This window comes from Protomyctophum parallelum, assembly GCF_964188405.1.
Source record: "Protomyctophum parallelum genome assembly, chromosome: 3".
In the NCBI taxonomy this organism is placed as follows: Eukaryota; Metazoa; Chordata; class Actinopteri; order Myctophiformes; family Myctophidae; genus Protomyctophum; species Protomyctophum parallelum.
In genome coordinates, this window is record NC_139698.1 from 20,436,829 (window position 1) to 20,449,328 (window position 12,500).

Below are 12,500 nucleotides of genomic sequence, written 5' to 3' on the forward strand. Positions count from 1 at the left end.
CAGGGGAGGTGTTTCTCGGTTTAATACGTAGGCCTATAGCTAGAGACCGGGGGGGGGGCCGGGGAAATGGCAGGTGGAACAGATTGTGTAGAGGCAGACAAGACTTAAAGAGGCTGGTGAATTCGGGTCAGACTCAGACTTCACACAGCGGAGAACGGACTGAACACCCAGAAGAAAAACAAAAGCTGGTGCTTTCATGAGGATCTGTTTTTGGACTTTGGACTGTAATTATACTAGCCTACTATACAGCACATGACTCTGGGGACCATCAGGGGTCCAAATGGAACCGAACAGGTTCCCAAAGAAACAAGGTTCCACTTCCACTTGTCCTTTTATGAGAGTTACAGACCCATATACGGATGCATTTGGACCCCTGGTTTGGCCCCGTACCGGATATTTCAGAAACTATGTAGTACAGTATTACTATTAACTACAGTATAGCAGTCGCAATAGGATTCCGTTTAAAAAAGAAAAAAGCTAACGGTTGAAAGGAGGGATAGCGGGTCAGCCTGGTAGGTAGGTCACTGCATGGGCAGAGTGTGACACACACACACACACACACACACACACACACACACACGCACACACACACACACACACACACACACACACACACACACACACACACACACAGCAGTGTCACAGTTCTGGAGTAGAGAGAGAGAGAGAGAGAGAGAGAGAGGGCTGTGTGCATGGAAGCTGGTGGTGACTCTGCTGCACTTATACTTTGATGTAACAGAGCATCAGCTGCTAATATAGATAGCAGCTATAAATACATCTGTACTGTAGGTACCGTGTCTTCTGGGAACAGCCAGTGTACAACAGTTAGCGCGTCCGTCGTACAGAGAGAGAGAGAGAGAGAGAGAGAGAGAGCGTGGCTGTACGGCAGCAGCTGAAAAGCATTCGCCGGCGTGCGTGGCTGCCCACCTACGCACGTTATATACTTCTGCATGCAGAGACTTAATTGGTGTCAACAACAGTTGTGGATTCCGTCGTTTTTTTAAGGAATCAAGTTGTCCCCTGAGGTAAGAGGGGTGGGGGGGCACGGGGACGGGGACGCGAGAGACGTTTGAGAGTTGAGAGTTGCAGGAATGACAGTCAAGGTGTTGAGTTGCACGGCTATCAACGTTGCTGGACACTGAGCTGAGGTCGGGTACGGCACCCTGGAACACTCGAGGGGTCAGGACACAGCGAGGGGTCATCCAGAGCAAGCTCAAACCTGTTTTTCAAGATCGCAGTATGATCTTTCCTAATACTTTGCATTTAAGTGTCCAGACGACCTCCTGACCTATAGGAGGAACGTGGCTCAAATCCGATTGATTTTATGTCCCATTCAGTGCATGTTGTAGCATTCAAATGGTATAATGGTAAAGAGGATTTTGTTTTGCTGTTCAGACTTGAACAAATATCTCAGATCTGGCCTGCCAGTGTGAGCAAATAACATTTATGATGCCACCACTTGCATGGCTTTGGCTGTTTTACAGTTTTAAGTCTTTATCTTGATGCAGTAGTACGTATTCTCTTATCATTATCATTCTAATTCCATGCAAATTGTCCACTTATCTGTTGTTGTTGTTGTGTGACAAAAGATCACGTCTCTCACTCAACTTACAGTTGCATCTGGACACGAGAGCATCAAAATTGGCTAACATAACATTTTGAACTGACAACTTTGGCTTTGGATTCAAGTTCCTCCATGAAATGAGGAACTGATGGAATGAGGAACGCTTTACGGTGTCATTTCTCTGACCATGTTGTTCATCTAAACCCTATAGTCTCTCGACACTGGTCTATTGATATTGATGTACAGCCACATAAGGTGCAGTAAAGTGATTTTTTATTTTATTACATTTTTTTCAAATAAGTGTTATAGCTCTATATTCTATAAGTGTTCAGTAACAGGGTCTCTCGGTCGCTTTTTATCCAACCAGGAGAGAGAATCCATACAAGAAGTGAGCAGACACAATTGGACTCTATCAAATTGAAACTGATAAATGGGTACTCTATCCTGGTTGGAAGAAATTGCTTATTAATTAAAGACCTGGAGATCGAGATGGGGAGACAAGGGTATATGGAACAACATTTCTAAAGCAATGATTGCTTTTTTAGTGAAACATTTGTTGACAACAGATGAATAGAAGAAGAATAGCAGTAGCTATAATATACAGTATATATAGCTGCAACTTGTCATTTAATACCATTTAACCACTTTCACTGCATGGTGTCATTTGAAGCAAAATATTCTCAAATCTTCAAAGATTTTCCAAACTTAAAAAAAAAGTTTAGGTGGTTTGGGCATCTGGTTAGGATGCCTCTCGGGCGTCTAACTAGGGCGGTCCTCGAGGCACGTCCCACTGGGAGGAGACCCCCAGGGCAGACCAAGGCGCAGTTGGAGGAAACACATCGACTCACTGGCCTTGGAACGTCTCGGGATCGCCCAGGAGGAAGTCACTAATGTTTACCCTGGAGAGGGAAGTCTGGAGCTCTCTGGTCGAGCTGTTGCCCCCGCGACCCGACTACGGATAAGCGGTTGAAGATGGATGGATGGACTACTGTAGTTACGTGTGTGTGTGTGTGTGTGTGTGTGTGTGTGTGTGTGTGTGTGTGTGTGTGTGCGTACGTACGTACGTCGTGCATGTGTGCGTTTGTGTGTGTGTGCGTGTGCGTGTGTGCGCGCATGTTCAAAGCTGAGTAGTAGGGATTACACAGATTACCCGAGCTTTCTCAGGTTGTCTGAGTGTTCTCAGCACGTGTTCTAGACAAGGATGCTATACCTGTCCGTGTGGATTCTGACAGCACATTTTGTTTTTGTTTTAGTCACAGCCTTTTAAATAGAATTCCATGTAGTTTGAGTCATATTTTAGTCATCTGTAGTGTCTTAGTGTTATATATATTACATGTTACATACACGTTACACACATGCATGCATTCATGTATGTGTGATATATGTAGGTAAATAATACTGTGATTGGAGGTATAAGAATGAATTTTCAAAGACAAATACTGAATAATGTTGAGTGTTTTAACGAACAATGGAAGGAATGTAAAGGTAAAATGTTTATAATTATATAGGGGGATCATTCATTATGTGAGTTTAGAATATGTTAGAGAAAATATGACATGTACAAAGGATAGGCATTAATAAGCTTTGAGCTTCAGCCTATGCCTTTTCCTAAACGCAGGCTTACCAGTAAACAGAAAAACATTTTAGTGCCACTAATTTAGGACACTAATTCTAGCCATCATTGGAGAGTGTTCCAGTTCCAGTTCGTCCGCTCGTGCTTTTGTGTCGTCACTTCAAATGTCACGTGTCTATCTGGGTTATAACAGTGGTTCTCAAAGTGTGGTCCAGTGACCCTCAGGGGTCCTTGAAGGGATTCCAAATGGATGCTTACAGGACAGGTCTTAAACTCTTTAAAGTTATGGGGGTCCTTGAAATTAAAAATCACACCAGTGTGAGGAGTGTTTTGCATAATGTGCAGACTAGTGCTCACATGGAATATTTGTTGCAGGCCGCAACGCTCAGACCTATATATTAACCATCGCCTGCGTTCCAGAGAGTATGCACATGTGTGACTTTTCCACCAGGACACGCCCCCCTCATCTAGACTGAGTGGGACACGCCCCCTCATATAGACTGAGTGGCAACACATTGAGCAGCATGGAGCACGGTGGAGTTTGGAAGCGCTCGCTGGAAATCACTCGTCGGTCCCGCGTGCCGCACCTGTTTCTAAATGTCACATAATGCATGAGGCAGCAGGATGCTCCGTCATTGAAAACAAGCGCTTCCAAACTTTGACACTTTCTTGACAGAAAGTAGCTCATAACATATTGGTGGATAACACTTTGCAGTTAGCTGGGATAATTGAAGCTTTCCATACAGATGCAATGTCTGTGAGTTTAACTTTGTTTAATACAATCAGATAGGACTTTTTGTACTGTTTGGATGTATGGGCTGTAGAAGGCGTCTCCGCATATATAACTTCCAGGTACGATCAGGCCATAAATGACTGGCTTGTCGAGTTTGTCGCACACTGAAGTGTGACATTGATAAAACTCCAAATATTATCTAAGTATTCTGAGGCAATCCTGTACTCAAGGAGTCAAGGCACCCTAGCGTGCCACCCCACGTCGGCACACACTTTGAGAAGCCGCCCTATAGGCACCCTGTAGGTGTTGGGACTTGGGGTCACACTGCTTCCATATAATGCTGTGTGACATTATGTTGCGTAGGTCAGAAGTCTATAGTTACATCATAGTTGTTGTGTTGTGACACTGTAGCCCTAGGTTTGTTTGTGTTTCCTGGAATACGTGGAACCAGTCTTAACCTGACTCCACCAGATTGCGGCAGTATTGAGTTCACCAGTACCCTCCTCCTGCATGCCTGCATCTGGGCTCTTTCAAGCAGAAACGATAAACCACATTTTTATGTGGACACGCCCACCACCAGTTCATTAAGTATGCCTGGTTTGCCTGGTGGGGTGGTGATGGGTGGTTCACCTGAACTGAAGCCACACCCACTGCAGCTGTTGTTGTATGATAAAGAGGGAGGGGTTAGGGGGGGGGGGGGGGGGGTGATGTCGTGATGTCAACACATCGCTGTTTTGTTTGCGATGGCACGTTTGACTGTCAAGGTCTCAGCCTCCAGGAAGAAACCCAAAATACAAAGGGAAGACATCGTTGCACATAAACAACCACACCACAGGGCCTAATGAAGTACCGTCACCTCATAATATAAGCATGACATAACAACCACACCAAGGGGTATAATGAAGTACTGTCGCCTCATAAACACATGAAAAACTGTAAGAAAAATATATATACAAAAATCACAGCACTCCGTATCTTTAATAGATTGTGAATGTTTATTAACAGTGAATGCCCATTCTGAACGGGAACCCATTTTGGTGTTAGCATCATGTCGTGCTTTAACTACCACCGAGTGGCGCGCTATGAGCTTGTAGGTCTGCTATTTTAGAAAAATCGATCTCAGGTCAGAATGGGTTGATCAGGCCAGTGTGTGTCCAGTGGAAACCTCGTATGAATCTGATCTCAGGTCAGAATGGGTTAATAGATTGTGAATGTTTATTAACAGTGAATGTTTATTAACCCTCTCTCTCTCTCCTCTGTTTTGCTCCATCAGAACTGCTGGTTGATGGAGTTTGTCCGGCGGAGCGGCGACTACTGCCACGCCCAACACATTTAGACATCTCCCCCCCCTCTGGGATGAGGCGCCAACCTGCAGCCCGCCCGGCCGGGCCTTGAACCCCGAAAACACCCCTTCCTCCTTTGCCCTTCGGCCAACAAGACAGCTCATGGGGTAACCCGGTAGAGCCTAGTAGTCAACTGGACGACGTTTACTGAGGAGAGAGAGAGACACAAACAGGAGAGAGACAGCGGGAAAGCTGAGAATACAGAAAGACTAAAGGAGAAGTAACGAGGGGGGGAAAAGCAACACACACACGACATCCCCGCTGCATGGACTTCTAAAGGCTTGAGGTCAACTAATGGGATAAACGCCATATTCCAAAGAGCAACGCGCAGCCAGGACAACAGAACTGGTCAGATATATAATATATATCGCCAGGAAAAACAACGGTCACCTGACCAGGACGTTTCCTTAATCAGGACAAGACTTCTGGGGGGGAGTCGGCTGACAGGCTGCACTGTGAGACAGACAGACACCGCCACAGTGCACCCCGCTAGTCACCAACACTGTAAGGTGAGCTAGAGCCGCAACATGCCACAAAGGAACTCAGTGGGCAGAACTAATTTATGGCAAAACATTTTGGAACTGGAAGTGAAGTGGGGCCTATGTCCACAAATAGAAGTTCTGACATGTGACTATACATCTGACATTACAGTTCAACATGGCCGTAGTATTAACGATCTAATGCGGGGAGATTGCTTGCAGCAATTTAACAACATGTGTATGAGTCAGTGTAAAGTGCAAAATCATTTCGGTAAAAAAAAGGCACTTTACACTTTTTTGTGTAAAACAGGAACTTGGTTTGGCTCCTCCCCTTTCTTAGTCCACTTCCAATATGGTGCTTCTGTGTTTATTCCTACTAACAACAACGCTGTCTACATGTTTAAGCCAAGGCAGTGGTGCTGACAGTCTTGAGAGATAGGATAGGTTCTTTCATCACAAAGCCCAGTTTAAAAACTGTAGAGCTGTTCTGTTTATTAAACACAAAATAATAATTAAAAAACAAATAATTGGTCAAAAACGGATGTGCACTTAGGCATGTGGAAAATAATCGATACCTATCGATACAGACGTGCGCGATGCGAGTGCATCGGTAAGGTTCATTCACTTTGTGTATCGGATACAATTGACGGTGAAATCTCGATGCATCGTTCGCGGAGTGCTTGCGTCGGTAAAATCCATGGTTGCACCGGTTTTTTCATGTTGTATTCGGTTGTATTTCACCGTATTCTGTGTTTCCGAGGCGCGTTGAACGCACCACCAGAAAAGGAAGAAAAAAAGGTCTCTCTCGCAGCGCCTTGCAGAAGTTGCAGACACTACAGTGCACACGCAGTCAGTGAACAGAAGCTACCGTACGACTACGATGGTGCAGAGTAGACACGTTGAGACTGTGAGACAACAGGCTATAAAGAGCACCCGCGACGAACAGAAGTGAGCCCCACGCATTAAACAAGAGCTTTGTCCGTCGATCAGTTGACTTTCACTGTAGCGCTGCGTGCTGGTCCACACTCCTCAGCTGTTCTCGCTGATTCTCCGACGCAAATCATGCGAATCTGCGTCGCGATCATCAATTTGTAATTAAAGAAAGCTTCTGCAGTCTGCACACACACACGTGTACAAAAACAACAACAACGACACAGCCGGGTGTACTGCTTGCGTTTAAAGTAGTTTACAACCGTTTCACAACTTTCCACGGTCCAGCTTTGAGCTTTCCCCTGCCGTTCTCTGGGATAGAAGCCTTATTTATATTCTACAGCACGATGGTGTCGCACGCCTACAATTGCAGATCCACAAGCTCACAGCGGGGCGTGGATGAGACGCGTTGTGAGCTTATATGTATTTAAAACGTTAATAATAATACATGCAGGCCAGGGTCTTCAATGTTTTTCATGGCAAGCCAAGGACCCCTTCGCTGAGAGTGAGATCAAGCAGGGACCCCAAATAGGCTATTATATTATAAAACTGTGTTGCAGATTAAACTAGACATAGACTTGTTTGACAGCACTACCAGTGTTATCTGTAAAAAAAACAAAATTATTTGTTTCTTTTCTATTTATATGTTAGTGACATTTTTGATGAACGATAGGCTATTACATTTTAATCTCTTGAACCCATACTCAAAACCTCAAATTGACCTTTGAGGTATAATAATACTATAGCCTTTAGCCTATGATTAGTAATCTAACAATCCACAATAACCAGCAGAGAGCAGAGCCTTTGTTTACTTACAGAATTCTATAAGTTGGGTTGTTTGAGATGCAGAGCTATAATAATACTAACCTACAGTAAAACAATAAATTGCTTTGAATTTAAATGTAATGCATTTTTACATGTTTTGGGAAATTAATAGAGCTTTAATATAAATCCTTTCTATTGTGTTGAATCGCCATCAAATCGCATCGTATCGCAATGTCCAGAATTTAATCGCCATCAAATCGCATCGTATTGGGAAGAGGGGTGAATCGCATCGCATCGCCAGGAGATTCCATGTATTGCTAAAGTATCGTATCGCTGGCAGTGCATCGAGATGCTTATTGAATCGGCCTCAGTGCTGAGATTCACATGCCTAGCATGCTCTCGACTATCATATCAGAACAAAAAGACCTTGAGCAAAAGACAAACGCCTGTATAGGTAGGCAAACATCAGCTGTTTGCCGCCCTCGGTACGTTAAAGATGGAGTGCCACCATTTTTTCCACCCTAAAACATGATCATCAGGTATTATTACAATATAAGGGGGAAGTACTTTTTCCAAAAAGTGTACAGTATTTGTTAAAATCATGCTTTTATGTGGACACGCCCACCAGTTCATTAAGTAGCCTGGTTTGCCTGGTGGGTGGTGATGGGTGGTGATCCACCTGAACTAAAGCCACACCCACAGCTGTAGTTGTATGATAAAGGGGGAGGGGTTAGCCGGTTAGGGGAGGGGCTGATAGTGTGGTGTCACTATTATTACTTCATTGGCCCGTTTGACTGTCAAGGGTTCAGCCTCCAGGAAGAAACCCTAAATACAAAGTTAATACACCATTGCACATAAAAACAACTCCAGGGTGTCTAATGAAGTACTGTCACCTCATAGACACATGCAAAACTGTATCCGTTAAATCATTGCAATGTTTACTTTGGTTCTTCTCACTCTCACTTACATATTTTCTCTATATTGTGCGCAGGGGCTAATGGCTATGGGCTCACCCTTAGCGATGGCAAACATGAACATCCGACCAGCTCCAGTGGAGCTGTCCCACAAAAACATGAGGTTCCTCATCACGCACAACCCAACGGACAGCACGCTCCCCTCCTTCATAGAGGTAACAGCGCTTTATTGTATCGTATACTGTATAGCCCATATTCACATGGCGGCCATGTTGGCCTTTTGCATCGAAAAAGCATGGTGGCATTTCATTAACTTAACCCATTTTGGGGCGGGAACCCGTTTTGGTGTTAGCATTATGTTATGCTTTAGCTATTTAAAAATAGCAGATCTACAAGCTCATAACGTGCCACCGAGTGGCACGCTACGAGCTTGTAGGTCTGATATTTTTGAAAAATCGAAGAGCGACTGACATAGAAGACATTTTTAGAATCTGATCTCAGGTCAGAATGGAAAACTGTCAGGATGTAGAAGACATTTTTAGAATCTGATCTCAGGTCAGAATGGGGTAATGGCAAGATGGCCGCCGTGTGAATATGGTCTATTCACTCTATTGCAATGGTTCTCAAACCCCAAAATTGCTATGCATTTGGTCTTTCGCGATTTCTCCTAATTCTTCAAAAATAGCAGATCTACCAGCTCACAATGCAGCTTGTAGATGGGTTAAGTATTTTTTGAATATCCTATATGAAATTGGGAAATGTTGTTGGTGATTAACAACTAACATAATTATATCAATAATTCATCAACATCAACAATATCATTGTGCTGGGGACTCCCTGGACCTTCTTCCTCCGCTATGTGGCTCCGAGATGAGGTTTCACTCATCCGGGTACCACCGGCAATGGGCGAATATTTCTGGTACGCTTCAGTGTAAGCCTGCCGGAAACCAATAGCAGACTTCCAGGTCTTAAAAACGTGTAACTGGCTGAGTAAATATGCGATTTAAACGCTTGTTTCAACCCGTCAGTTCAAATGTATCACCCGCTAGAAAATAAAACATCTGAGAGACCTTTACCTTTTGGATACGATGTGTGGAAAAAGTTATGCCTGATATTGTGCAAAAGTTGCGACAAGCTTAGCTCACAAGTAATGGTGGACATACTGAATAATAGGCCTAGTAGTGCATTTGTGACGGGTGGCCGTTTAAGTCACAAGAAACTATTTAAGAACCACAGTAGTATGATTAAAGTGCACTGTTTTAAAGTGCAGTGTGCGTTTGTACTGTGAAACTTATTTAAAAACTGTAGCCGATCTACGCCACCCTTGGTTTAAAACAGAGTAAAGGGAACTCTTAAAAACAATAAAAAGGACACCCAGGTTCGATATTAAAACCAGTTAAAAAGAGCATATAAATTAAGGAAAACTATGAAAGACTGATACAGGACAGGGTTTTGGGGGGTTACAAAAAAAAACTTTATTACCTTATACAAGGGCACTCTAAAATGGCCAGTAGAAAAATACAATGAACTTAAAACGCCCTATGCCTAAAACCCTAACCAATCCTATATAACTAACTAAACTAAAATCTTGACCACAACAAAACAAAACAATCAATCACAATTAAAATGTCCGGATAGCAATGTGCAAATACAGCAAAGGGGAGGTTGTGCAGACAGTCAGGGAGCCAGGTCTAGTCGTCACTGAAACACACAAATACAGTGCGGCAGTTCATCTGTTCTACGTCACGAATTCAGTTCAGACAGGGAAGTAGTCAATGTTGGCAATACTGCGTGTTCAGGTACTTACAGGCGACCCAGGGTATGAACCTGGGTCTATCTGTCTTCTGCTTGCAGTATGCAACCTCTCTGTCTCGTCTGTCGTTCAAGTTCGCCTGTCGCACTTGGAGTTGGACGCCTTCTCGTCTGGCTCGTCACACCGGTGGCTCTGGAGCTCGCTGTGGCTCTATAAAGTGCAGAGTGGGTCCGTCTCCCCTGTACTTAATCCCCCTTGCTGTCCGGTGATACTATCGTCTCTACCAAAACCGTCACTCTTCTCTTTGTCTCGTCTCTTCTCTGCTCGACCGCCCCCACAGGCCGGGCCGGGCCGGGTACACAGCAGCCAGGGTTCAATGTCAAGTCAGTGGAAAAATAAGTTATACAATTCATTCAACTCACACAAAATAAGCAAAACTATAAAGCAAAATCACTGGACAATAATCTCACTCTAATTAAACTCATAGCAAAAGAAAGAAAAACATTTCAAACAAACATGCAAAAGTATAGCACAGCAAAAGCACAAAAATTACAATAAACCAAACACATATATATATTTCCACCGGCTTACACATAGACTCACATTTTTTACACACACACACTCACACATGCATGCATGCACACACGCACACACACACACACACACTCACACATGCATGCATGCCATGCACACACGCACGCACACACACACACACACACACACACACACACACACACACACACACACACACACACACACACACACTCACATGCATGCCATGCACACACACACACGCACACACACACACACACACACACACACACACACACACACACACTCACATGCATGCATGCCATGCACGCACGTACACACACACACTCACGCAGGCACGCATGCATGCACACACACACACACACACACACACACACACACACACACACACACACACACACACTTTGCTGTGCTGATTGCTAGCACTTACACTGATTGTAAGAGTCACCCTCTTAAAAAAAAACAGATCTGGAGGCTGAATATAGGCTGTTCAATCATATAGTGTATGCAGATTCCAATCAAAGCTGATTTCAATAATTAGGTCGCTCCTCCTCTGTGGCTGAAGACGCGAGGAGGACACACACTGACTTCACATTGAAGCTGTGTGTCCAGCAGTGTTTATTCTCACCTAAAACACTGCAAAACACCTGAGAATATCTCAGCTCTCAGCAAGCAGATACAAATGACACATGTGAATGTGCCGAGCTCGCACAACAGACGTAAAAACATTCAGAACACACGCCTGTTTTAACCTCATGTATCAATATTACTGTGCCATGGTGTGCCAATGTCGTGTTTACGAAAAAAACAAAAATATCACTTACCTTTATAATGAGATGTTGTTTTGGTGCTGACTGCTGAGCCAAACTGTAGAAACAGAAACGGTGGAACAAAGCGGGGGCTCCCAACTCTCCTTTTGGAGCTTTTGAATGCTCAAAGAAATTATTATTGGTGGCAAAACAATGTCACGTATACAAAGTTTTGACCCTTTTCAAGTATACAAGACCTTTAAAGTATATAAAAAAAACCCAAGTATATACTTGAAAAAGATGCATTCTAAAGAGCATTCTAAAGTGAGTTGCGAGCGCCCGCTTTGTTCTACTGTTCGGAGTGCACTGGCTATATATACTTGAAAAAGACCAAATGAGCTTTCAAGTATATACTTGAAAATGACAGAAAGGTCGAAACGTTTTGTAGCATATTTCTTTGTAGCATTCAAAAGTGAGTTGCGAGCTTCCGCTTTGTTCTACTGTTCGGAGTGCACTGGGTATGTACTTGAAAAAGACCTTTCAAGTACATACTTGAAAAAGACAGAAGGGTCGAAACGTACCTGTGCTGTTTTTGTAGCAAATATTTGTAGCATTCAAAAGTGAGTTCCGAGCTCCCCGGCGTTGTCCTACTGTTTCGGAGTGCTCTGGCGGCTGCATCAGCATGTGACCTAACGCCACTGATCATGTGACTTCATCAGTCCATGACCGTGTGTTCCCCCAGGACCTGAAGCGGTACGGCGCCACCACGGTGGTTCGAGTCTGTGACGTCACATACGACAAGACCACTCTGGAGAAAGATGGCATCACGGTGGTGGTGAGTACATCGCACGCAACGCACGCACGCGCGCACGCACGCACAGTGGTGGGGAAAGTGCTCACATTTTTTACTTAAATAAAGGTATCAATACTGCAATGTAGAAATACTCTACTTACTGGGTTACTGGGGAATGTCCGGAATTCAAAATGTACTTGAGTGAAAGTACGAAAGTATTGGTATCAAAATGTATACCTAAAGTATGTCAGTACATTCAGTAAATGTAGGCTACAGTACTTTATAGTTACTTTCCATAGTTTCCATAGTTACATACGCACACCTACACACACACACACACACACACGCACGC

General features: G+C 44.0%; 1 protein-coding gene across 3 annotated transcripts in view; it reads left to right on the forward strand.

The window, feature by feature from the left end:
• The window catches only part of ptp4a3b (protein tyrosine phosphatase 4A3b), an 18,302-nt gene that overhangs the window by 2,790 nt on the left and 3,012 nt on the right, over positions 1 to 12,500 (forward strand). Inside the window, exons 1-4 of one of the 3 annotated variants that reach the window (XM_083760412.1) lie at positions 814 to 1,025; positions 5,144 to 5,722; positions 8,379 to 8,516; positions 12,098 to 12,190. In XM_083760412.1, coding sequence (XP_083616538.1) covers positions 8,385 to 8,516; positions 12,098 to 12,190 — 225 coding nt within the window. In that variant the 5' untranslated portion in view covers positions 814 to 1,025; positions 5,144 to 5,722; positions 8,379 to 8,384. Of the gene's footprint in view, positions 1 to 813; positions 1,026 to 1,217; positions 1,238 to 5,143; positions 5,723 to 8,378; positions 8,517 to 12,097; positions 12,191 to 12,500 lie in introns of those variants that run through there. The other 2 variants (XM_083760413.1, XM_083760411.1) reach the window with 2 other exon arrangements.